Genomic DNA, 26,692 nt, shown 5'->3' with positions numbered 1-26,692 from the left:
CTAACTGCATGCTGTAGTGGTAGAAGGTTGGTTGTTAGTAATAAACTCTATGGAGCTTGCAATTAACACTCATCCAAATAAAGGTGCTCAATTTCTTATATAGTAAGTGAGGGAGAACTCATACCAGATGTCCAAGTGTCTTATTGGGCACCATTTTAGCCACACACTTAAAGAATCAGAAGCTACAGAGCCCCTAAGGTGACATGGTAGCGGGGAAAAAAATACTTTGCGTTCTCTTGCAAAGATTGCCTTCCTTCGCATAAAAACGATTGCGGTCCCTTTGCAATGATTGTGAGAACGCACATTTTCTTTTGCTAGAGGATGTAATTTTTTTTAAACGAGTGACCGTGTGAGTGTGTAAAGCAGTGGGAAAGCTAACACTGAGCTGGTTTGTAAATTGTGGTGCCCAGGGAAGATGTGTTTCTGGGTGTTAGCATAGCTAGCTAGCTAACTGCATACTGTAGTGGTAGAAGGTTGGTTGTTAGTAATAAACTCTATGGAGCTTGCAATAAACACTCATCCAAATAAAGGTGCTCAAATTCTTATATAGTAAGTTAGGGAGAACTCATATCAGATGTCCAAGTGTCTTATTGGGCACCATTTTAGCCACACACTTAAAGAATCAGAAGCTACAGAGCCCCTAAGGTGACATAGTAGGGGGAAAAAATGCTTTGCGTTCTCTTGCAAAGATTGTCTTCCTTCGCATAAAAACGATTGCGTTCCCTTGCAATGATTGTGAGAACGCACATTTTTTTTTGCTAGAGGATGTAATTTTTTTTAAACGAGTGACCGTGTGAGTGTGTAAAGAAAGCTTTTTCCCGAAGCGACAAGGATGGAGCGTGTACAAGCTTTCCCACTGCTACACGCTCCATCCTCGTCACTTTTGGTCACACAGAAGATGACCCGGAAGTACATCAGCTCGTTAAAAAAAAAAAAAAAGGAAAAAAAAAACGTCCTCTCGCAAAAAAAAAAAACTTTGGCGTTATCTCCCAATCTTTGCGAGGGAACACAAACGTCTTTGCGAGGGAATGCAATCTCTGCAAGAGAACGGAAAGCTTTTTTTCTAGGGAACGCAAATTATTATTATTTTCCCTACCATGTCACCTTAGGGGCTACGTAAGAAACACTGGAATAGTGAAAAAATAAATAAATTTAATCTCCACAATTCAGTATTAAGTTCCAATTGAGTTCATGTATATAATAAACAAATCTCTAAATTCACTTTACAGGGTCTTTTTAAAATTTCAAAGACCGTGCTGTTTTGTGTCTACCCTCCTCCTTTTTTCTTTTTTTTTTTGTAAAAGCTCCTACCTTGCTGATAAGAGGCATGTTAAATTTGCACGTCTTATTTTCCGTTGCTTTATAGAAGAAGCCCGTGACCTTATTTCTAAGGCTATCTGTGCACCCGGTAGCCCTGGAAACCGCTCCATCTCGCATCTTGTTGAACCTTTTAGCTGTCATCATGGATTCCATTTACAATTGCTACATGGGTCATGATGGATGCATATTATGTCTGTGTTCACCTGAGGCGGAGGACTGACAGATTATTCCTGTACTGGTTGTAGCTGCTGGCGACATGCAAATGGGAACGGTTCCGTTGCTTGGGAACATGTGCTTACTGTACTTTGATGAATGTTCTGCTCTGCTTTGCCCGGCTTTACAGAATGATTAGCATACACGCTGTGTTGTAGCTTTGGGGAAACCTTGTTGATGAAAAGCAAAAGGAGATCGGGAGGAACAGGCTTTTCCTGTCGGTGACACATTCATGTTTGTTTTTTTTAAGGAGGGAGATTGCGATGATAAAACTGCTAGCAAGATTTGATTGCCGCCTCAATTTCACTAATCCCTCTTTCTTCTTTTCTGACTAATTTCTGACCAAAGCCCCGCCCCTCACTAATAAACAAGCCTTTATGGTGGTGGATATTCCCCAGTCGTTAAAAAATATATGGCGAAAAGTGATTTAAAATATATATATATATATTTGAAAATCTGCCTTCAAGGTCAGTCAAAATTTAAATGAGGACTCATTATGCAACATTTTTCTTCCGTGGTCTTTCACTGAATACTGTTTTGATTGCAATTGGACCTGTTTCAGTGTAAAATCCTTTTCGCTACAGAGAGTACAAGCCAAGACTAAACTTTTTTTAAACTAATTTTCCCACTATGGCTACTACAGTATTCCATAGCTGTAAACTAGGATACAGTATATATATATTTTATTTTATTTTTTATTTATTTATTTTTTTTGAAAGAAACTCTTAGAAATGTGAAGAGGGTTCTCGGTTTACAAGCATACTAACATACAATTTTTTCAAGGCCAGGAATGGTGATGAATCAAATAGTTTGCACAGTACTGTGGTCACGTGACACAAGAAGACACACTCAGTTAATGTTTTCCTTGTTGTTGTTTTTTCCTTTGATTGTTTAATATTTATGAACTACTGTAGAAGTATTTTCCATTCAAAAATTTACTATTCTTGTGACTTCACTACTACCTTAGCAGTAGTTAACTGTGTACAAATTTGGGTTAGACTGGCGACATAGGAACACTTTTTCCCCCAGAATAGATACTGCACGATAGATACTACACTGCACTTTGTCATTGGGTGGCCAGGGATGTTTATATACTCGATGGGAGAGAGTTTCAGGTATCTTTAAGGGTAAGCCATCTCTTAGGTTGTAAAATTTGTAGTGAATTGCAAAGAATTGAGGTAAGATAATTTGCATGTGCTTTAGGTCAGAGGTCCCCAACCCTGGTCCTCAGGGACCGGTATCCAGCCTGTTTTCCATGCCTCCCACAGCCAACACAGGTGATTCATATCATCAGCTAATCAGCAATCTCTGGAGAAGGCTGATAACGATCTCCAACTGTGTTGGCTGTGGGAGACATGGAAAACAGGCTGGATACCGGTCCCTGAGGATCAGGGTTGAGGACCACTGCTTTAGGTGACTAACAGCACATTCTTGGAAAAAGTAAGGATTGTTCTTATTTTATTGGTAAACTGAAAATGATTCAAATCGCTCTATTCCTGTTTTTCCTCTTCTCCTTTAGAAAGATGAGGGCTCCCGTGACCCTGGCTTAATTTTGGAGAATGGAAAGGAGCAGCTCATGTTCGAGGTGCCCCTCAATGATTCCGGCTCAGCAGGTTTGGGTATCAGCCTCAAAGGAAACAAGTCAAGGGAGACCGGAGAGGACTTGGGAATTTTCATCAAATCTGTTATACATGGAGGGGCTGCTTACAAGGTGGCGTTCCTTAAAATGAATGCATTCATTTTGAGTTGGCTTTGTTAACTTCTCTTAACTCATTCACTCCCAGCCATTTTCACTGAAGCAACCCCCTTCGCTCCCGGCTGTTTTACTGAATTTTGACAGATTTTCCAAGGCCCACAGAATATTGTGTTATAATTGCTATAAAAACATGTAACATACCAAAAGATAAATTAAAGTCTCTTCTTTTATCAGGAAAAAGGTATATTTGTATCTGTTTCCATTTTGCAGCAATTAGCATTAGAATGTTGCTAAATTTTTAAAACACTGGGGAAAAGAGCTTCTTTTTTTTTAACATGGCCCTGATTGAGCTCTTGTACTCTGCTGCCACCTGCTTATTTTGTAATAACTACCATAGCTTTAATCAACCTCTTCAGATCAGAGGCTGCATCAAAGCCTTCTTTCTGTATGCTCTAGCATAAAAAAAAAAAAACATAAAAAAAACAACATATAAATATGTTTTAGGGACCATGGCACTATTTAAAATAGAACCTTTTTACATGTTTTTTGGGAGCAAATGAGTTAATCGTGGTCACGCTCAGTTATTACTCAGTAATTACCGTTTTTTTTAACTCTTTGACTGCCAGACGTTTTCAGAAAAGGGATGCCGTGGGTGCCAGCCGATTTTAAGCATTTTGACTGATCTTTCAAGGTCCATAAAAAATGATGTGTTTGGACTATGGAAACACACATACTGCCAAAACAAGATTGGACTCTCATCTTCCATCAGAAAAAAAAAGTTTGTTTCTACCTTATTCCGTTTTTCAGTAATCAACAATAGAAAATGGTTAGTTTCACCTGTTTTGAAAAAAAAAACGTCTTTTAACGTCTTTGGCACTCCTCCATAGGATTTTTACGAAACGTTATTTAACGTTTTTGGCAGTCAAAGAGTTAACTTGGGGATGGGGGGGGAGGGGGAGGTTATGATCAAAAGTATAAGATTAACAGTTAAGTGGATAAAAACTTTTATTTGTTCCTTGAGTATGCATTGTCGGATCGAATGAGAGGTCAAAATTTAAAGCTCCTGGTGAATGGTTGAAATATGTATGTTTGCCCTGTGGTTGGCTGGCGACCAATCCAGGGTGCACCAATCCTGTTGTCCAAAGTCAGCTTGGCCATGCTCCAGTGCTTCATCAGTGACCCTAAATGAAAGCAGCATACTCTTTTATTTAACCCTTTTACTTTCCCATTGTAACATGGCACTGTTGACCCAGAAATGAATCTCATCCAATCAACATGTGTCTGTTTTTTTTTTTTTTGTGGTAAAGGATGGACGTCTGCACGTCAATGACCAGCTGGTCGCTGTGAATGGAGAGTCTCTGCTCGGACGCTCCAATCACGTGGCCATGGAGACACTCCGCCGCTCCATGTCACATGAGGGAAATGTAAGAGGGACCATTCAGCTTGTGGTGATGAGAATTCCGAAGGTACACACACACACAAATTGTTTTAGTTGTGTCCAATAATTGCAGTTTCAGTTTCATTCACACCTATGCACAACTGAGTCGTCAATGTATCTATTTTGGGGGATAATGGAAGTCAAGAGATGGATGCAAGATTCGAACCCTCAGAATTGTGAGGCACATATGTTGGCCACTACACCAGCATGCTACAAAAGCAGCTAACATGTTCATTTGAAACTTAACGTCTGCCAGTGGTACAATAGACCAAAAATTGTGCATATTTATCATATAGCACAGTTGTCAATCATTAATATCTTCAAATTTCAATACATCGGATGGATCCCCCCCCCAAGACTGTTTCCTGTACGCTTTCTTTGGCACCTGTGGAATAAAGTAGACTTATCTTTCACAAGCTGTTGACTCTCCCTCTTCCCACAGTGACTTTTCAGTGCTTTTAGCTCCATTTGTACTTGGCACTAGTCTCCCTGCTCTTTTCTGCTCTTACCAGCTAACTGCAAAAGAGCATTTGCACTGGTTTTGTCCTTGCGCTTTTGTGAGTGTGCTCGTGTGACTTGGTGTTCATCTCTCAGCTGTATCTCTTTTCTTTATAAGTAAAAAAAAAAAAAAGGTTCTTTTCATCCCGGCTGCTATTCAGCACATCCACTTTGCATCGCTCTGTAGAATCTATCAAGGGCCTTGTGCACAGTGAGCTTGACTCGAATGTAAATTGATTTTTTTTTTTTTTTTTTTGCATCGGATGCTGGTGATGGAGAGGAAGTACATATCATGGATGTTCAGTCACGTCAACTTTTGAGAGTTGTTTGTATTTGATCAGAAAACTGAAATAAATAAATGAATAAATAAATAAATGCCACATTTAAAGTTTAGAGTCCCCCCTATTTAGAGATTTAGAGTTAAAAAAAAAAAATATTGGACAGATATGATAAGCATCCTACAAAATCATGCAAATCCTTTGCGTCCAGTTTCTCATTGATAAACCGTAAACAATACCCAAACATTACAATACGATATTATCACGATATGAAGGTCACAATACAATAATTATCACAACCTTGTGGGGAGGTTGGCGATATAAAAAGAGGTCACAATAATGTGTTCCCTCGTTTCTCGCGGGTGTTACGTTCCAAAAACTACCCACGATAATGGAAATCCGCATTAATCTTATTTACTTTAAATTTTCCGTTTATTATATGTATTTTTTTGTTTATTATACATGTTTTTTCGTTTTGGTATGATTTTTAGTTTATTATGAATGTTTTTTTTTAATTTATTTTACTTATTATACAGCACAGTATATATTTTTTTCATTTATTCAAAATGTTTTTTCCTTCATACTATATATTTTTTCATTTATTTTGTATGTTTTAAGGTTAACACCTCACCACACACTTTACACATGCACTTTTCTTGATAGGCGTTAAATTTTCTCACAAACGGTATTACAGTAGGCCTATACCTTCTCAGTGTTTAAACCTTTGTAGATTTTAAAATAATATTAATATCAATAAAATAGAAATAAACTAATACCCAAAACATGTATTAAAGTAACAAAATTATCGATCAATTTTTTTCCGGGCCGTTAGTTTTTCCTAAATAATAATAATAAAAAAATGTAATTAAAAAACACACACAAATGACGCATTGCTGCCTGGTGGCAAGCTGGAAATGGAAACAAAACGGCAGAGCGGGTATTGTAAAAATAATAATAAAAAATTGCTCATACAAAAACACACACAATATTGTGCTTTTGCACATAACAGCAATGCTTATAAACAAGCTGCAATCTCTAATAACATTTAATATTGAGACACTTACTTGCTAATGCACGCACACATTGAGTTCCTCCACATATTGACTCGGTTCACAAGCATATTACGTTCCCCTTCATCTGACGATTAACGTGAATTTTAAACATAGATGTGCCAAAACATGCCTTGTGTAAATTAAACTGTACTAAACAAAAATAGCCACCAAAGGATGCTAGAACTGCACAAACTTTTTTAACAGATGTGCTGCTTTTAATACCTTGACATGACGACGATGATATTGTGCCAGTTTTAATATCGCAATATCACAATATTGCCGTTATCGTTACATCCCTACTGTAAACACAAAGGTAAAAATATAGGAAATACTAACCACATTTTCTCAAAAATATTTTTTGGGTGTAATTGAGATTCCTCAGCCGCCGTCTGATATTATTATTATTTTAAACAAATACGACTTCTTCAAATGTATTAAATGAACAGTATGGCTGCTTTTCACATGCCACAAATGGAAGCCCTGACTGTATATTCTCTTTATTTCTATCACACGCATCACATTTTATGCACTTAATTCAGCCACGTAGATGACTCTTATTTTCTGCTTTTTAACAGGCTGCTATTTTCTTTGCGGATGAGCCAAAATTGAAATGATAAATATTTGTTGTACACCATGTGCATGCACACAGACTAGGAGTTCTCTAATGCGTATTCTGAAACAGACCTTACAATATATAGAAAGATGATCAGTACAATTTTTTGAGGAAATAGACTAGTGGTGAATGATTATATACAGTATGTATAGAAACATGAAAGACTATAATTCAGCATAATGGCTTTCACTGCTTCAGACATTTCACTGTATGTAACTGTTGCAAAAACAAGTGCAAAGGGCTCCAAAACCCTTTGGTTATAGATATTATATTTGCTTAAGAAATATGGGCTGCACATACCAAAAGCTATTACACATTAACATAACAATGATCTGAATTGTGAGTGTAGATAAGGAACTGTGGAGATCCGCCTGTCTAAACAATGTACGCACGAACCAGAAAAATACAAAAAGCACGGTGGTGTCCACTCATGCGATGGATTTGTCTCTGAGCATGTGGCTTTCTTTTTCCTAAATATGCATATTCAGATTTGTGCTGCCAGACAATATTGATATGTTCAGGGAGGAAATGAAGGAGATTTGAGAGCCATTACAGACAATCTTTTTTTGGTGTTTGTTTGAGTTCTCTTTCTTAAGAGAGACAGAAAAATGCCATGCATATGCATATATGTTAATTAATACACAGTTTCTGCTTACCAGACAAACTCTGAATATATGCTAATTCAATTCCCAAAGAACTCTCCTGAAAAAAGGACAAAAATATATCACAACGCTGAAATGCTTGATTTGTTTTCATCAGCATCTTAACTGTCTACACAAGAGCAGTTATCATGCTTGTCATTGATATGACTTTCCCAACTTTTCGTATGCAACCTTGTTAAGTTACAAAGTATTTTGTTCCTCCTCGCAATGGTGTGCATTCAAATACACCTGAACGATCGACCGGAGAATATTTTTTTGCAACGATTTTGGTTGAAGTCGAACTGGCGAGTTTGACTTAACTGCCTGTTATTTTGTATTGTAGTATCATTGGGCCTCATTCACTAATAAATGTTTAGGAATGTTTATACTTTGCGCGCTAGTATGCGCAAAATCCCTTTTGTGTTATCGACACGTGCGTATTGGCTTAGTTTCTTCACACCGCTTTGCGTTAGTTGATGAATCAGAATTCATTCAAAATGACAGTGCATGCCCGTGGCACCCTGATTTGCAAAACACCCCCCAAAAAAGAGCATATTTGATAGAGGTTTAAAATAATAAAATAAAATAAAATAAAATAAAATAAAATAAAATAAAATAAAATAAAATAAAATAAAATAAAATAAAATAAAATAAAATAAAATAAAATAAAATAAAATAAAATAAAATAAAATAAAATAAAATAAAATAAAATAAAATAAAATAAAATAAAATAAAATGTGGCCCCTAAACATCCAGATCTTTCTCAGTCTTTGTCCAAGTTCAAAAGTTTTGCTGAACACAGAACCTGACAACATGTAATAATTATGTCAATCATCTTTAATTGAGTCCGAATGTAAAGTGGAGATGCTGTTCACAAAACATGCATAGAAAAATAAGTTGTTAGCCAACACAATTAACAAACACTGCACACATAAAAATAAATACAGTACATCTGGAAAATATTCACAGCACTTCACTTTTTCCACATTTTTATCCAAAATGTGAAAATGGAATAATCCCCCCCCCCCCCAAAATTCTACATACAAGACGCATAATGACAACATGAAAAAAGCTTAAAGTATTAAATACGTTGTTGAAGCACCTTTTGGCAATATTTTTTTTGAATACGACGCCACAAGCTTGGCACGCCTATTTTTGAGAAGTTTCACCCGTTCCTCTTTTGCAGCACCTCTCAAGCTAAATCAGGTTGGATCGGGAGCATCGATATTGTTCGTGAATGATCCCCATTGCCTTTTTGTGGTTTTATCATTTTTCAGGATCAACATGGCCTGCCATCCGGTTCATTTGACAACTCCCCGATCTTGTCTGGGTTGATGAATCGAGTGAACGGTCCCTCAGGATTGCTTTATCAGACTAACAGTCACATGAACAGCACACTCCACACGTCGGATGGTGAGTAGTCTGGTTTGTAATCATACACTACTTTAAAAATGTCCCCCGCCCAATCAGCCCCCAGCTAAGTTGGCAATGGCGTCCTATATAGCGATTTTTTGTGCTTGCTGCTGTAGCATTAGTTTTCTTCTGACATTTCAATAAGAGAACAACTACTAATGACACAGGCTTTTATGGATACAAAAGATTTTTCCACTCTTCTAATGACTTTGGCGTGAGACACGGGGCTGTTTGTCAAGCGAGCTACAATACAGTAGCTACAAAGCTGAAATATTGACCTGATTGGCTTTTTATGGATATAACTGACCACCTTGCACTTTTTCTTCAAATATACTGTCTCATAAACTATTGCTCGTGTCAGCCTCAATTTCTTCAGTGACATTTTTATGAGAAAAATGTTTGGAATACGTCGTTAAAGAGGATGCATTATGGATATCAGCTATCAAATATTTTTTTGTGTAGCGGGTATCACATCGATTGGGTGAGTAATTGAGCTAACTGATTTTGCATTGTTCAGCAACAAAATGTGCAAGTGAGGAGCCAGTATTATTGTTTCCCTATTGGATCGCCACATAATTAAGGAAGGGCCTGGCTTGGTGAGTGATGTGGGAGCCAGGGAATAAATGTGTAGAGCTTAGGTTTTGCCTGCCTGTTAATGTCTATATAGCTATCTATCTATCTCTATATATATATATATATATATATATATATATATATATATATATATATATATATATATATATATATATTTTTTTTCCTAATATTTATTTTATTTTATTTTTTTAACTCTTTTACTGCCAAAGACGTTAAATGACGTTCTGCAAAAACCTACGGAGGAGCGCCAAAGACGTTAAAAGACTTCCACCCATTGTTTTTTTATTTTTTTTTTGAAACGGGTGGAGTAAAGCCTTGCCCAGCTGTGGTGAAAGTTTCAAGCAGGTCTAGTGAGCCTAATGACTATTTTTGGCCCCTAGAGGGCAGCGATGACTCTCTTTTGACAAGATTGGGTAGGCGTCAGTAGAAGACGTGAGGCGGAGCTAGAGGGGACAATGGCTGGGGAAGGGAAGAGAAGAGAACATGGCGACCGGTTTGCAAGCAGCTCACGCTCGAGCATTTTTTTTCAAAGACGAAAAGCATCGACCAACGCTAAAGAGCACATTGATGACGACGATGATCATCATCGATGATGATGATGGTGACTCCGAGGTTGGAAGCGTTGACGCGGCAGTAGAAGACGTGAGGCGTTGCGAGATGGCTGAGGAAGCAAACAATGGCGGTTGCAAGCAGCTCACACTTGGAAATTTTTTTCAAAGACGAAAGGCATCGACCAACGCTAAAGAGCACATTGATGACGACGATGATCATCATCGATGATGATGATGATGGTGACTCCGAGGTTGACGCCGAAGTTGGGAGCGCTGACGCGGCGGCTATGACGACGTCATAAAGGTTCACGGGCTAGGGATGCTAACACCGGAAAACGCGGAGCACAACCGAGCACGCTCAGGCGGTCGTTCAATCGGACGACGAAGAGTGCCCCGAGTCCAATGCATATTCATCGGAGGAGTGTGTACAGTCTGCTACTTGCTATTCCCCGGAAAAAAAGGCCGTCAAGAAAGTGTAACGTCTGCACGCGAAACGGACAATCGAAGTGAAACGTATCTGTTGTGCAAATCCTGCTCTGTCTCCTTGCACGCAGGGCAGTGTTACAAAAAGAAAAACTGTATTTGAAACATCCACATAATTGTGGTGGTGTATTACAGAAGTAAAGCACTATTTAGGTGTTTGTGGCATCATTCATGGACAAAAAGAATTGTAGAATTCACTAGAGTGCATGAAATAACATCGTTTCACAAAAAGCTCTTTTTCTCCGTTTCAAAACAGCATTTCGGTGAAACTAACCATTTTCTATTGTTGATTACTGAAGAACGGAATAAGGTAGACCTGTGGACCTTGAAAGATCAGTCAAAATGCTTAAATCGGCTGGCACTGGCGACAACCCGTTTCTGAAAACGTCTGGCAGTCAAAGAGTTCAATTAAAAATATATATATTTTTATATATATATATATATATATATATATATATATATATATATATTTTTTTTTTTTTATGCCTAGGCATCTGTTTTGGCCATAGTAACTTGCGCATGAATTACATTACAAATTAGCTATATACCTTGTGTTGGCGATCATAGACATGCTTTTGGGGATCGTTCCGCTTTGTAGGAGACAAATTGCACTTTATTCTTTTTTTTATGTTTGAAATAATCCCAAACTTTAGAAGGTCTCTGTCTTTCCGTTTTTTTTTTTTTGTTGTAAAACAAGTTTGAAATAAGATAAACACTTTGTTTCACTTCATGATTATCTGCTAATCTGTGTTTAACTTTCACATAAAATGTCAACAAAATATGCCGTTTATGTTTGTGGTCGTGCCGTGCAAAAATGTTGAATAACTCAAGGGGTATGACTACTTTTTCCCGCCTTCAAGGAAGAGTGTTCCAATTCAGCCCAGAGTTCTGCTTCTAAACTTTAGCTTTGAAAATCAAACCTTTATTGCTGGCATTTCTTTTCCAATAACCTCAGTAAACAGAAACACTAAGCTAATAATATAAATCAAACCAATTAGTGTTTCAAAGATGACAAAAAAAATAACCAGGACCGGTATTGTCATCTCCTTGACAATTTTAATGAATGATCTCTCCCTCACTCTCTTACATTACTTTTTATTCTTATTATGTTTGTCAAGTTCTTTTTTTTCTTCTTCTTCTTCCCAAAATTTAACTTCTTCACCTAATCTGTTTGGTGTATGAATATGCATAAGTTTGCACAATATAATCATAGTGGGTATCTGTGCGAGGCTCTTGTTTAAAATGTGTGTATTCCCTCTCTGGTGTGTGCAAATGTGAGAGTGGTAGAGTAAGCATCTAATGTTGGAATTGTTAGCCAGAATCAAACTGTGTTATCTGTGTGGGTTAGTGTGTGTTTTGTGTGTTTGCACTGGCTCTGGTAAACACGTCTGACCTTGCTCTTCAAATTCACCTCATCTACAGTGTCATTCACATGCGCATAAAGGTAAGGATGTTTTTCAAGCTCTTCTAAGTTTATGTGTGTATATTCCGAGCGTGCTATGAAAGCGAAAAGGAGGCTTCCAAATACGGAAGGTCGGATGCAAAAAAAAAAAAAAAAAAGGACATCTGCTACTGGAGCAAACCCCGAATGATTTTTCTTTAACAGAACAAATGCCTTTTTCACATCAAAGAGTGGGAGGCGGTGAGAACAGATTTGTGTGTGTGTGTGTGTGTGCGTGTGAGAGAGAGGTGAAAAAAGAATGTGTTTTTGACAGTTCAGCTGATTAAGGTGCTGGCAGTGACGAGAAATGACTAACTTAGACGAAAAAAATGGAAAATGGAGTGGAAGATATGATGATGAATGGGAGATCTGAAAGGAGTAATAATAAATATATCTGATTGTAAGAAAGCAAGCCAGAGCTTCAGTGGAGCTGCGTGAAAGGTACCGGATGGAATGGCGGGACGAAGGCCAACGTTGGTATGCGTCTCAATATCTAAATGTGGGATTCCATCTTGGCTGTGTGAAAGCACACACAGTTGAGTCGTATTCTTCTTAGCTGGCTCCTGTGCTTGGTGTTTTATAAAAAAAATACTGAAAATAATAAATCCACCTTACATCAGTCATTTTGTTTACATTATTTTTTTTTAGACCACAAGTCACACTTTTTTTTCATAGTTTGGCTGGTCCTGCGTCTTTTACTCAGGTTCCACTTGCATATATAAAAATTTGAGATGGGACTCTCACCTAAAATCATGGACAGCAGCGACCGAGCTCTGGTTGGATTCGAAACTTCCGCATGGCACGACAAAAAAGTTGTACTTTTTAGTTTATAATAGCTTATGGCGGAATGGCTGTTTTACATTGTGACCAAAGGTAGAATCATGGCTGGTTATTGCTCCCTTTGGACCTTTTTTTCTGCTGTTAATAGTAAATCCTTGTCGTGGTGGATGTCGCCTGCTAAACTAGTCCTTCATTTGTTGCCGTGAGAAGTGGCAACAAACACTAGTTTTACCAAAATGGGACATAAGAGCCTTTTTTTTTTTCTTCTTTATGATGCATTTTTTTTGACTGGTGCGACTTATAGTCCAAAATATATGGGAACTGCACATACATTGGAAAGGCGTATCAAAACTAAAACGAAAACAAAACCACAGCCCACAAGGTCAAAGAAACACGAGCTGAGAGACAACAAAGCTCAGAAATTAGAAGAATTGCAAAATAAATCTATGGCACTTCATGTTCCCAAGAGCACAGCGGCGGCCTTTGCAATTCACAAAAGGAAATGTTTTGGACAAACAGAACTCCTAAACCTGCGTAATCGAGGAAAAACGACCTCGGTTGAGGGATGAGCAAATAAGTGATAATCACTCAGGGTGAGCTTCGGGGATCGTGTGTGCATACAGGAGAACTTTACAATGGAACTTAATTAAGGGTGCACTTAGACCAGGAAAAACATACATTAGGTATGTTTTATATTTCATGGATAATTTGTTTCAGTAGTGTAAGCTCTCTCATCATGTACAGGTGAACCATGCAATAAAATATGGTCCATGCTTACCGCCACCTTGTAATAAAAATGTTTTTTTTTTTTAAACAGACTAGGGGTGGGAATTGCCTAGTACCTGGCGATTCGATTCTTATCACGATCTATAGGTCACGATTCGATTCGATGCCGATTAATCCCGATACGAATCTATAAATTGATTATTGCGATTTTTTTAAACTCAAATTTAGAAATACTAATCAGTAAACTTGTACATGTACACTGTAATATTTGTATGAATTTTTATTTAAATTTTTATCTGAAAATTCAGGCTTATAACTGAGCCACTGCATTCAACAAACAGGTTGCAGTCTGTTTCATGTTTGACCAGCACTGAAATAAAATATTAAGTCTTAATGTTCCATTAATATAACATTCTTCCATGCTTAATGTGTAAATCCTAACCCTAAGTAAGACGTTTTGTTGAATATTTAAAATGTTTAAAAATCGATTCGGCTGCATATCGAATCGATTCAAGAATTGCGCGCTGTAATATCGCGATATATTGCCGAATCGATTTTTTCTAACACCCCTAGAACAGACAATAAGCCAATGAATCGGACAAAACAAAAACAAGGGCTGAATGTCAGTGTATACTTTTCAGGGTCATATGCAAGTTACTCTCACATGGATGAAGAGGCAGAGCAGAATGGACATGGAACAGAGGCAAGAAGCTCTGCTCAGCAATTTTCCTACCTACATGAAAGGCGAGTTGAAAATGTCAGCGATTGAGACATTTAGTGGGTTTAAAAATATTGTAAGTATTAAGCAAACGTGATGTTTGATTGTTGATTCTAGGGAAATGTCTCCGTCCCAGTACGAGATCCAGCAGCAGTTTCAACATGTCAAGGCCTCCAAGAGCATCGACTTGGGCACCACTCCGAACCTGACACACACTGGTGGGCTTTCTTTTTTTCTTTTTTTTTTATACCTTACATTCTTTGCATTCTTCTTATTTTCACATACTGTACATTTAAATGTTCTCACATGGCAGTTACAATATCTGTCTCTGAGCCACATGTGAGCAATATCTATGCTGACGTAGACACACTCACACTAATCACACCCTTGCATATACTAATATCATTCAGTGCCTATGTATATGCATATTAGTGCTTGGGTATAGGATTGTCTGCATGCCCTTCTGTATGACATACATTAGAAGAGGTTCATTTAACAAAATAAAAGTTGAAGTATATTTTGGTGACACCAGAGAAATAAACAAACATGGAGTTCAGGAAAGTTGTGTTGTATTCATATACAGTTAGATTGGAAACAAGATCAGGCACCAATCAGGAAAAAAAAAACATTACTTTAACCCTGGAGAACCCAAGAAACCTTTTCTTCTTTGGAAAATTATGAATTATACATTAAATGACTGCTATAAGTTCCCTGAACACCAAAATATATGTTTTTTCAATTTTAACCCTTTTTTTGAACTAGCTCAGAGTTGCTAATTTATCAAAATATATATATATATAAAACATACTCCTAGGCATTCTGCAACATGATATGAAATAGATTAACAAAAAAAAACCACACAATTTTACCATCTGATGGTTTGCTGAGAAGATGGTTTTGTTTGGATTGATTTCCAGCTCAACAAAAACAGCATGTTGCCAGCCATCTTGTCACCACCACTCTGGCTCATGTAAGTGCAATATTCATCCACTAGATGGCCCCATGCAGGGGTCAGAAGTGGCACTCTGGACTTTTGAAGTTAAATTTGTAAAAAAATAAATAAAAAAAAAGATCATTGCTATTTGAGTAGCAAAATTTCTAGGGGCCAAATTTGACCCCGTGGGTTCTCCAGGGTTAAAGTATTGCATCCAACTGCTATTGTAATCGCAAATCCAAAATGATAGGATAGCTGGAGAGGTGGCTTTGCATTGCAAAACTATCATCAAGTAAAGACAGGATACGACGTTGCAAGTTTACTAACGGTGCACATCATGTGTAAAAACAAGGCACCCTCAATTACCAATGTATTTACTTTTATTTTTATTGTTCTATATCCATGGTCTGCATGTGTTTTTCCAAATATTTACTGTCATTATGGCTTTACTACCGTGTACATCAGCGCCTTAGAAACATAACACTGTCGGCTGAGGACCCCCTGTAGAGAAACACAGAAACGAAAACCATCATCAGCATTTGGTTTATGGGCCAAACTGCATAATTTAGCAGATTTTCTTCACCAAGCAGACAATAAAAAAAAATATATCAGCATCTTAAAAACGAGTGCGAAATCATAAACGTTCTTTGTCCCACACTTTATTTCCCTTTTCATGCAGTTTCAGTCATTCGTGGGCTTGATTTACATTGCAGGTCCAACTGCTGGGAAATTCCAATTAAATTGCAATCCAATTTATTTTTTGACTGTCTTGTTCTATGCATACATTCACAGAACACATGTAACAACATGCAAAGCCTAAACAGAAATAGCTCCAGAAGTGTTAATGTGACAACATGGATGTAAAGGATAATACATATATGCAGCTCAGCATTCAAATAAATAAATACAATGAAGAAATAAATCGCATTTTGGCTGATTTATTTATTTATTTTGGAGGCGTGGGGTTGAACCTTTCCTCCATTATATGTTAGAAACTTACCTATTTTCTGTTTTTGGGCTCAGACCAAAGCAATAAAAGTACAGTATGTCTTTGCTGCCATCTTGTGGCATCTCTGTGCCAAGGAACAATGTTAACCCTGGAGAACCCACGGGGTCAAATTTGGCCCCTAGAAATTCTGCTACTCAAATAACAGACCTTTTTTTTTTTTTTTGCAAATTTAACTTTAAAAGTCCAGAGTGCCACTTCTGACCCCTGCATGGGGCCATCTAGTTGATGAATATTGCACTTACATGAGCCAGAGTGGTGGTGGTGACAAGATGGCTGGCAACATGCTGTTTTGTTGAGCTGGAAATCAATCCAAACAAAATCATCTTCTCAGCAAACCATCAGATGGTAAAATTGTGTTTTTTTTTTTGTTAATCTATTTCATATCATGGTGCAGAATGCCTAGGAGTATGTTTTATATATATTTTGATAAATTAGCAACTCTGACCTAGTTAAAAAAAAAAGGGTTAAAATTGAAAAAACATATATTTTGGTGTTCAGTGAACTTATAGCAGTCATTTAATATATAATTCATAATTTTCCAAAGAAGAAAAAGGTTCTTGGGTCACTAGGGTTAAAGTGAGTTGAGTAGCTTCTTTTGGACAAAAGTTTTATTTTGCCACCATCTTGTGGCATCTAGAGGCAATTATGAACCTTTTTATGGGGGAGGTTCAGTTACTCGAAGTTTTTATTTGTGGCATGTCATTTCTTTGGTCTGGGCTTCCCCTCCATTCATTTAAATGAGAATAAGATCCACATTGCTCCACTGGCCACCCTCTACAATTATTTTTATTTTTTTAATACTAACACAACATATTTGACCCACATTTAATTATTTATGCTTTTACAGTGGTAGTTTTGCAATATCTGTATTTGTCTTTTGCAGACGTGTTTGTGTACTGTATATGCAACCAATCGTTGCATTTCTATGAAAACAACAGGCTCGTTATATTAGCTTGACGCAAGCTTTCCAAATGAAATGAGACATCTCAACTGTGCGGGGTATGCACACGCACTTGATCTGCGCGAAAGTAGACGTGCAGTGATTTGCCAAAAATCTTGGCTGCTGAAGCACTCATAAAAATTAGCCACAAACTGATGTGGTCAGACGCGCTTACCGACGCACAGTGATCGAATTACATTTTAAGCTTGCTTTTGATGAGGAAAGTATTTGCAGCGTACAGCCATTTACTGTTTGGTTTTTGTGGTCTCAGTGCATATTTGGCAGAGTGCTACCCGACAGTTAGTGTTTTTTTTTTGTTTTTTTTGTTTCTTCACCACCAAAGGCAGCAAAATCTCCAAAGTGCCCTTTTTATAGGTGAAAAGTAACGCAAAGCTTGACTAGGGACAATTATGAAAACTGTGGTGGAAAAAGGCCAACACAGCTGGTTTAGTTTGAGTGTTGTTTAAGAAACAATCATTGAGTAGCGAGAAGAATGGAAAGAGGCGAAAGTGAAGCGACGTCTGAGATGAACACCCCCCCGACTGACATGTTCAAAGAGAAAAGTGAGGGTTAGTGACGAATGAGATGTCCTGCTAGCTGTGATGCTGACTAAACATCCCGGGGAAAAAAAAAGATCAGATGGTGTCAATGACAAGATTGGGTGGTGGGGTTGAGAAGAGGGACTTTTCGCACGTTTGGAAAGTTGGGCAAGATGAGTGGAAAATGTGGAGATCAAGTAGAGCTAATAATTTCAACGCTACTCTGAACTGGGGCTTGCTTGGTGTGTACAATATGTGTCAGGATTATTGATAATTTTTATTTGTTTCAGCAGATGAGAGCCATGCAGGATCCCTGGTTGAAAACATTGCAGGTGAGGGAACCTTCACCAACTTACATCCGCATATTGGCAACACACACATCGTGGGGCCTTTATTATGTTTATATAAAAAAAAATTAAATAAGTTTTATGATGAATACAAGCTAGATTTTTACAATATTTCATATGAAGCTGTACTAAATCACTGTCTTTTGCAGTGTTTACCCCACACACACCTCACCAGAAAAAAAAAGAGAAAAAAAAACTATAACTACCCCCATAACATATTTGTCTCTCTCCAAAAAATTTTGTAATGTTTTTAATGATAAAATTAGAACTCTACAATATTTTATATATAAATCATATAGTAATGAGTTAAATAGAATTTAGAGAAATGAAACACTTTTTGAAACTTTTTTTTTCTTCTTCTTGCTTTTTTCGGGTATATGCCATGGAGGAGGCGGGACTTCCGACTACCTGGTTTTTCACACATCGGCTTTGTTTCCGTTACCTGTTTGCGACGTGTGGGCCCCTTTGGGGGGGCGGGGGGGGTTGAATCAGTGGCCGGAAACGCCGCTGATGCGTGAAACCCGAACTCGGAAGTCCGTGGCATTTACCCCATTCAATAGACATTGCGCTGCTTCTTCTGGTGTGCACGCCTTGACCACCTGGGGGCAGTATAATACCTCAATATGTATATAGTACATGCTTGTTAGAAAGTGATGTGATTTCATTGCCACCATACCGTACTTGTATCTCAAATTTTGGCTCACAAGTCAAAACAAAAAGTCAGCTTCTAATCTTCTAAATCGGGTTTCTCGTATCTCAGGCACCACCGTAAATGAAATTGTCATTCAGTGTTTACCATTGACGATACCAAACTCAGTTGAACTTAATCAAAATTAAAAAAATTTTTTTTTTTTTTTAAATTGTGGTCGCCTTTGAAATCCACGAATAGCTGGGCTGCTAAATCTGAGCTGCGATATAACGGGATAGCACTGAATTTCCCTTCCTGTCTAGTGCGTCAGCCTTTCTGGAAAATACCTTTTCAGTCTTTTTCCACATTCTGCCTTTTCCTTGCCTTTAAACTCACTATTAGTTTTTATTTAAAAGGTCCATAACCACTAACAAAAAAGGCAAGTTTGCATGAAGGCATAATGTGCATTAAGGAGAAATCATGGGAAGATTGCAACATGTGCTTTATAGACATAAAACACTAATAAAACAGAAATGGCTCATTTTTAACTGCTTGGAAAGCAGAGGGGAAACCATTTCTTTTCTAACCCTTTCCCAACATTGTTTTGGACCTGTTCCTTTAATTTGGATGCATATCTTACATGCCAGAATTTGGGAAAGTGCATTATAGGTTAATGGTATGAAGTGGATTCTTGTAAAATAAATGAAACCATTTATGAAGATTTAAGATTCACAGTACAAGTAGAAAAACAGAAATTACACTCAAGGAGTCTTCGGTATGTTATAAGGCATTATATGGCTTTTTGCTTGCTAGGAAATATTAATGACGTTCACCCGCAACTCAGCTCTGTTGCATTTCTTTTGCAATTCTTTTCAATGAGATTTACCAGGACTTTGGATAAATATGGATTTGGTAAAAGAGTGAGCAGTGATGGGTGGGCTTTTGGGGGAAAACATCAGCAGCTTTGACGCAGTCATTTATGGGAATGCTGTTTTTTCTCGTACTTTCCGCGACGATTTTCCCCCTCCGCACCCCAAAAAGCAACACACGTTTGATGATCATCCTTTCCATATGGCGTAATGATGATGATGGAAATTCTTCATCATGCGTCGGAAAATAATCCACTCCACATTATATTGTAATTTAGCAGACTCCGAGACGTGGAGTGACATAAACGGCACTTCTTATTGCATATGAATTCTCTCCCATCAACGCAATATTAGACAGTATAGAAATTCAATACAGCACGGTCAGGAAATGTGTCGACTGATGCGCATCATATTCACGCCAGAGATATCGCATTACAATGATCCTAATGATTGAGCTAATCGTTTTTTCCGAGAGCTAAAGCATGAAATCAGCGCTAATATTTTATCGACCCAAACTTTTTCAACTGCAGTTGGTCTCTTTCCTGAAGCCATTTTAAATAGGACGGAAGAAGTTTGCTAAGCATATTGCTGATGTGACAAAAAAAAAACAAGTGGTTACAGTTATGTTTCTTCTTTTACCCCCCGTTAATAGAAACAGCCCAGAGCTTTGTGTGTGTGCGTAATGAGCACATGAATATGTGTATAAATGTATTCATTTATGCGCAAAAGTGTATTTTAAATGTGTGTCAGAATGTTTTTACCAGACAGGAGAATAAAACACTCAGCACAAGTCGAACCGATCCATTTTATAATGACCTTTTTGCATAGCGACTATTTGGTGTAAATACTTTTCAGCTTTGGATTTAACGTTCCGTTTTGAATGTCTTTTTCTTCCCCAATTATTTCTTCCTCCGCCCACCACTAATGTCCTCACTCTTGTGCTCTTACTTGCCCTCGCACACGTCTTTTTCTTGCCAACACCATTCAGGCTTAGAGGCTGACAATCAGGCGGAGGGGCTTAGAACGAACAACGGCTCCCTGAAAATGTGTTTGTACGTGATGCTGAGGGAGAGACCGCTGCAGCCCATTGTCTGAATCTCTCCCTCGTGCAACTTTGACTTTGATGACAGTCACATAGTGCCAAGACTCTGCCCAAAAAAAACCAAAAAAAAACGTGTCTTCAGAGAGCCATTTCTCGCTATATCCCCGTCCCTCTGCGATTGTTTACGGCTATCTGTCGCCTTTTTTTTTCTTTCAGATTTGTTTTCGTCTTTTTGCCCATTGTTTCCGTGTCTCGCTGCTTCTCGCCGACTTTGCTCAGGATTCAAGCTAAAAGCCACCGAGATGGGTTTATATGGATTGACGTATTGATTTGTCAGAGAGAGAGAGCGGGTACATCTCTGTGAGTCTCTACGGGTGTGTACACGTGTATATCGCCGCACAATAGCTCTTCTCAACAGTCCTTAGACACGCAGTACAAATAAGTCAACGTCTTTGTCCTGTTCTACTTCATTTTCTGTGTCTGTTTAGACTAAAAAAAAAACAACTTTGCTTTGCTCACTTATCTTCCTCTTGGAGCTCTCTTGGATTCCGCTTTGTGTAGTGAATGCCCCTTGACCCCTCTCCGTCTTCCCCAGTAAGCCAATAAAAGTGAGCAGTAATCAGTAGATGGTCAGCGCTGTCCTTTTCCGCCGCTGCAGCCATTTATCTCTATCAGCTTCTACACGGTTATCAATGACGCGTGGGCGTGTTGTATACGTTATGATGCTTGAAAGAGAAAGGCAACAAGAGAGGGAGGCCATTTGTTTCTGTCTTGATTATGTCAGTAACTTCCCATAAGATGGATTCATTTATAAACAGTTGTGTTTGTCTAAGGAGCACTGACTTGCCTTGTATGCATTAAATGCAACAGCGGTCCTTAATGTGCTTTTTGTGTCCATAAATGTAAATTGTAAAAAAGGATGTTATCGGCTGGAGTTGTCCCGATCCGATCACATGATGCGAAATCCGGCTCACTTGATTTATAACCATATAAAAAGGTATACAGGGTTTATGCAGCAATGAAATGTTATGAAAATTAAAAATGTATTTTCCAAGTTCTTGAAAAGTTCATCTACAAGCATTCTGGAGTTATTGAGTGTTTTTTACCGAATGAGGAAGTGCTTCGATACATTAAAATTCAGTTAATGGGATTTCCCATCAGGGACTAATAATAGAAATCACCCAGGGCCAATGAAACATACACTGCTCATTGCACCGTAAATCTGTACTTTTTTTTTTTTTCTTTGGTGTGATTTAAAATGTAAATGATCTGAGATAAGATGTAATGTGAAATCCACGTTGAGGAACTCGAACTATCAGATTAAGGATCGTCTTGATATAAGGGATCATTTCTAAGCATCTAAACAAGCCTGATATCATTTCTTGTACTAACACTTTGTTCCTCGAGGCATGGATGAGGCAAAGCAGCCATTGACTTTCACATTTTTCCCGCTAAGTGGTAGTCAGACTGGAGTCAAAAGGAGCAGATGCTTAGGCCAGCTTGCCTAAATGATCGTGGCTTTCTTACATCTAGTGCTGCGATATTCAGTCTCTCAGGGAGCCTCAGATTATGAGCAAAGGTGAGTTTTAGTCGAGCTCGGGAGTCGCCTCTAACAAATGGGACAACAACTTCTATACGCTTGGCCCATTAGATTGGAATTTGAAATATGGTGCCCGTGAAAGGGTACCATAAGGATATTGGGAGGAAATATTCTTCTGTTTGGAGTAAAGCCCAGCACGATTTCTTACTTCCAATGCTGCAGACTTGCATTATTGTTTGATTTAAATCAAGTCGCCAGGACGACACTTTTGCTGTCCGGCACGCTAATCTATCCTTCCAGCTCAGCGAAGATAACTGAATAGACTTCTAAGATATGAGAATGAAGATGATGTCGTTCATTTTCAAGAAGCAATGAACCCTGGTCCCTGTTGAATTGCTTTATTTTTGTCCATTTGCAGGAATCAGTGATACATGACTCAACGCAACAGATACCACTCACAAGTATTTTTTTTTTTTAACCAGTCAAAGGACCACATCTACTTCTATATAACACTTGAAATATAATTGTTTCTTTGAAATGGATCAATCGATCAATGTGACGTTTTTTCCTGAAGTTAGTGTTGTGGATTGACTGTGTCTTCATTGAAGCAGTTACTTGGCAGCAACTGGCGGAAAGGGCATTTGTAAATCTGGCCCAACTAGTTTGTTGTCTCACCGCTTCTATGCAAATACAGGAAGAGGGAACAGTTGGGTGGGGAACGTTTCGAACTAAAAACAACAAAATAGGTTGAGTATGTTGGAAACCTCCAACACAGACGAATGGTAAGTGTCAAGTTAGCGCAGTACGTCACTATAAGGTAGCTATTTGTTTAGCTTGATGTTTAGCTTGTAGCCTCAGCCTAAATAGAAGCTACATCTCAGTAAGAGACTCCTTATTGTAGTTTGACATTCTTGAAGTGAGGATTGTTGTTCGGTTTGCTGGCTCTGTTGCTGCAGCGTGCTGTTAAGCTGCTCCTTAGTGTAATTTTGACTTTGAAAGTAGCCTATTGCCTCCGTGCCAACAAAATAGCTTTGGGGTAGCTTGGCAGGCTACCTCGTTGTGTTTTATTTTCAAGACTTCTTTTCTTGTTGTCATGCTCCTCTTTTCTCTTTCATTTCTCGTGCTCTTTGTTTCTGTTTCTGTGCCATCGTCTTAGTGTCTGTTTTCCTGTGCCAGTAGCCTATTCTCACCCTTTCCAACTAATCGCTTGCTCTGTCATGTCTCTCTCCCTCTCTCTCTTTCTCACTCTCCCTCCAAAAGCAGCTTAATGCTATCATCTTACATTTGGACCGCAGTAATTACATTTATGACACAAATCCTGCTATGAACAAATACTTTGTGCTGGAGAGCAAGTGTGTTTGAGTGACAACATAACAAACCGCTTTGGGCTTTTGTGTAGAATATCTTAAACTGAAGATATTAAACCTCACGAATTGTTGATCTCCAGTAGAAAAATGAATGTTCAATCTTGCTCCCTGTTATTGACAGTATATTCAAGATACTGATAAATAAGACGATATGACCAAAAATTTAAACCTAGATTTTTTTCTTTCATTCATTCTGGACAATTATGATTTTAAGTCATTTTATTCTAAGTAAAAAAAAAAACAATGTTTATTTAACTCATTCACTCCCAGCCGTTTTCACTGAAGCAATCCCCTTCGCTCCCGGCTGTTTTACTGGATTTTGACTGATTTTGCAAGACTCACAGAATATTGTGTTCTATTTCTATAAAAACATGGAACCGACCAAAATAAACATTAGTCTCTTCTTTCATCATCATCAAAGGATATTTCTATCTGTTTCCATTTTTTTTATGTAGTTAAGTTCCATTATTATTCACAAATCTGTTTAAAACTGTGGGAAAAAGATCCTTTTTGCAACATGGCCCTGGTTGATCTCTTATACTCTGCTGCCACCTGCTGGCCGTTTTTGTAGTAACTGCCATTGCTTTAAGCTTTCTCTTCAGTTCAGAGGCTGCATCAAAGCCTTCCGTATGCTCTAGCATAAAAACGTGTAAATACGTTTTTGGGAGCATGTTAATATTTAAAATAGAACATACTTATACGTTTTTGGGAGCAAATTAGTTAAAGGTTTCATTTATTCAAAAATAAATCCTGTGCCCAATGTTCAGACAACTATAATGTCTACCGATTTTAAATATGTTTTAACGTAAACTTAACATTCATAGCTTGTGCAAGAAAATAGCTATTTATATCTTACTTGCATAAATGCCATAATCAAGTTACGTTTGTAAACACGTCTTGTAAACCACCCATTCAGCATTCTACCACAAAATTACAACTCACAATAACGTTTGGATATAACAGAATTTAACAACATCTTACTAATCCAGAAAAAGGCAAGAGTGTATTTATTTGTGTGTAAGTTCACGGTTTAGCTCATCAGTAAATGTATATTCATTACACAATAAATAGATGGATAGATGGCTCAAGTCCCACTAAATCTATAGTCTTGTCATTGACTGGAAACCATTTATAAATTCATAGAAATGTCCGGTTTTCATTACGTGAAAATCAGAGGTGGAGTCCACCGTGTTACCACTACTAGTAGACCATGGACTGCCCAAGTCGATCGCGATGGGTTTAAAGAAAAAGGAAAGGCAGTTTTTTTGTGTGCGTTTTATTATTGATATATATTTTAAAATAGTGTTTTCTTTTAAAGACAAAACAACAGGTCAGCATTTTACATACCTCACTTCCTAAGCGTTCTAATAAAGTCCTGACCTCTGACAGCAGCCTAGAACTTTAGCCCACTGCTATCGCTTTGCTCTGCCAAACCGGATGGTGCTGGTTCAATCAGACCTTTGACTTTTTCTTTGTACACAAACAGCAACCATGTCATGATATAATAACACATTTCAACTGATTGAGTATCGGTTCGACTGAGTATTTTCTACAGGCCGCAGCTAATGGTTGTATTATGTTACCGATTAATTTTCTGGCTATTGTCTCCATTAAATTATAATTAGAGTAGGCATCTGGACATAATGTGTAGTGTGTTTATGGATAGGAGCATCACCAGTCATAGCCTCTGTCCATCTCTCCTGCCAGCAGCCAATGTACATTATGCATGCATGCAGTCTGTGAGTGTGTGTGTGTGTGTGTGTGTGTGTTTGTGTGTGTGCTGGCGTGGGTGGGCCAAAATTGATGCTACAGTCACGTAGTCATCAGCCTTCTAATCTCGGGACAAACTACACACACATTCAAACACCGCAAGACCAGTCATGTGTATAGGGAATCATTATCTTAAGTGATTCTGGTTTAGCTATCATGAATCAAAGTGGCATCGTATCGACAATCTCCAGCCATCAGGTGCGTTTGTGTGCATGTGTGTGTGTGTGTGTGTGTGTGTGCATAATGTTAACCTGTACAAATGCATTTTGAGCTGGCAGCAGGCCGAGTCTTGCTCACCACTTTTCATTTTTTTCCTCTCTGTCACCATGTTCTGGAGAATAAACTTGATTTGCTACCTCACTGGTGTTATTCCTCCTATCCATTTCGTAAACCACGGCAAAGCTCAGGAAGCACAATATGAAGCATTTAATTATAGAAATTTCTTAAGTGGTGAAAATCCATCCATACTCCCACAAGAACTCCACAAAATAACACCCTTGATTGCAACTGTTTTCTATTTTTTTTCCCCATCTGAATGTGTTAAAACTTTGCAATCCAGTCAGTTACACGTTTCACATCACCTTTGCATCCTCCAGATGGTCCAACTTACACCTACAAACTCTTTGGCTTTGGATATTTCTTTTAGCGATCGACTACACTTCTGTTGTGTTCATCATTCCTTCTGCTGCTCCCCTCAGTAATATCTCTCAATGCCGTCATGATGGATAGCGAACCCGTTAGACTCCGGCAAACACATCCATCACAAACTCAACAATGCCACAGTAAACTCAATCCCAGTTTTGGTTTCATGGCACAATCGCTCGAGAAAGGCCATCCATGCCATAGTCCTTCTGACTCCTGGCCATCTTCTTCTGTATTTTTGTCCCCATCCTAATCTTTGTGCTCTGCTGCTCTCCTTTTAGCTCCGCAAACCCCTGCTGGACTTGGCCCGACACTGGGCTTGAAAAAGTCCTGTTCACTGGAGAGTTTGCAGACTGCTATGTCTGAAGTGAATAGAAAGAATGAACTCCTACCTTTCCATCGCCCTCGTCCAAATATGGTCAGAGGAAGAGGTTGCAACGAGAGCTTCAGGGCAGCTATTGATAAGTCCTATGATGGGCCGCCTGAAGACTATGATGGTAAGTGTCATTTTGAGCTTATATTAGTATGTTTGAAACCAACAAATCAAATGTGTGTAAAAATATTTGCAATGTCGACTGCTCTGCAACAGCAGCGTAATTGATCGCAAAGC

The 26,692-nt window shown here is 38.2% G+C and overlaps 1 protein-coding gene across 5 annotated transcripts in view; it reads left to right on the top strand.

The window, feature by feature from the left end:
* The window catches only part of pard3bb (par-3 family cell polarity regulator beta b), a 164,820-nt gene that overhangs the window by 45,459 nt on the left and 92,669 nt on the right, over positions 1-26,692 (top strand). For all 5 annotated transcript variants that reach the window (XM_077580357.1, XM_077580356.1, XM_077580355.1 and 2 more), the window contains 7 exons: positions 3,053-3,244; positions 4,537-4,695; positions 9,027-9,162; positions 14,379-14,481; positions 14,573-14,673; positions 18,171-18,209; positions 26,364-26,579. In XM_077580357.1, the coding sequence (XP_077436483.1) occupies positions 3,053-3,244; positions 4,537-4,695; positions 9,027-9,162; positions 14,379-14,481; positions 14,573-14,673; positions 18,171-18,209; positions 26,364-26,579 (946 nt within the window). The remainder of the gene's footprint in view (positions 1-3,052; positions 3,245-4,536; positions 4,696-9,026; positions 9,163-14,378; positions 14,482-14,572; positions 14,674-18,170; positions 18,210-26,363; positions 26,580-26,692) is intronic.

The sequence above is a fragment of the Vanacampus margaritifer genome, chromosome 11 (genome assembly GCF_051991255.1).
Source record: "Vanacampus margaritifer isolate UIUO_Vmar chromosome 11, RoL_Vmar_1.0, whole genome shotgun sequence".
NCBI lineage: Eukaryota > Metazoa > Chordata > Actinopteri > Syngnathiformes > Syngnathidae > Vanacampus > Vanacampus margaritifer.
Note: the sequence above shows the minus strand (reverse complement) of the source record. Positions and strands in the feature narration are given on the sequence as shown.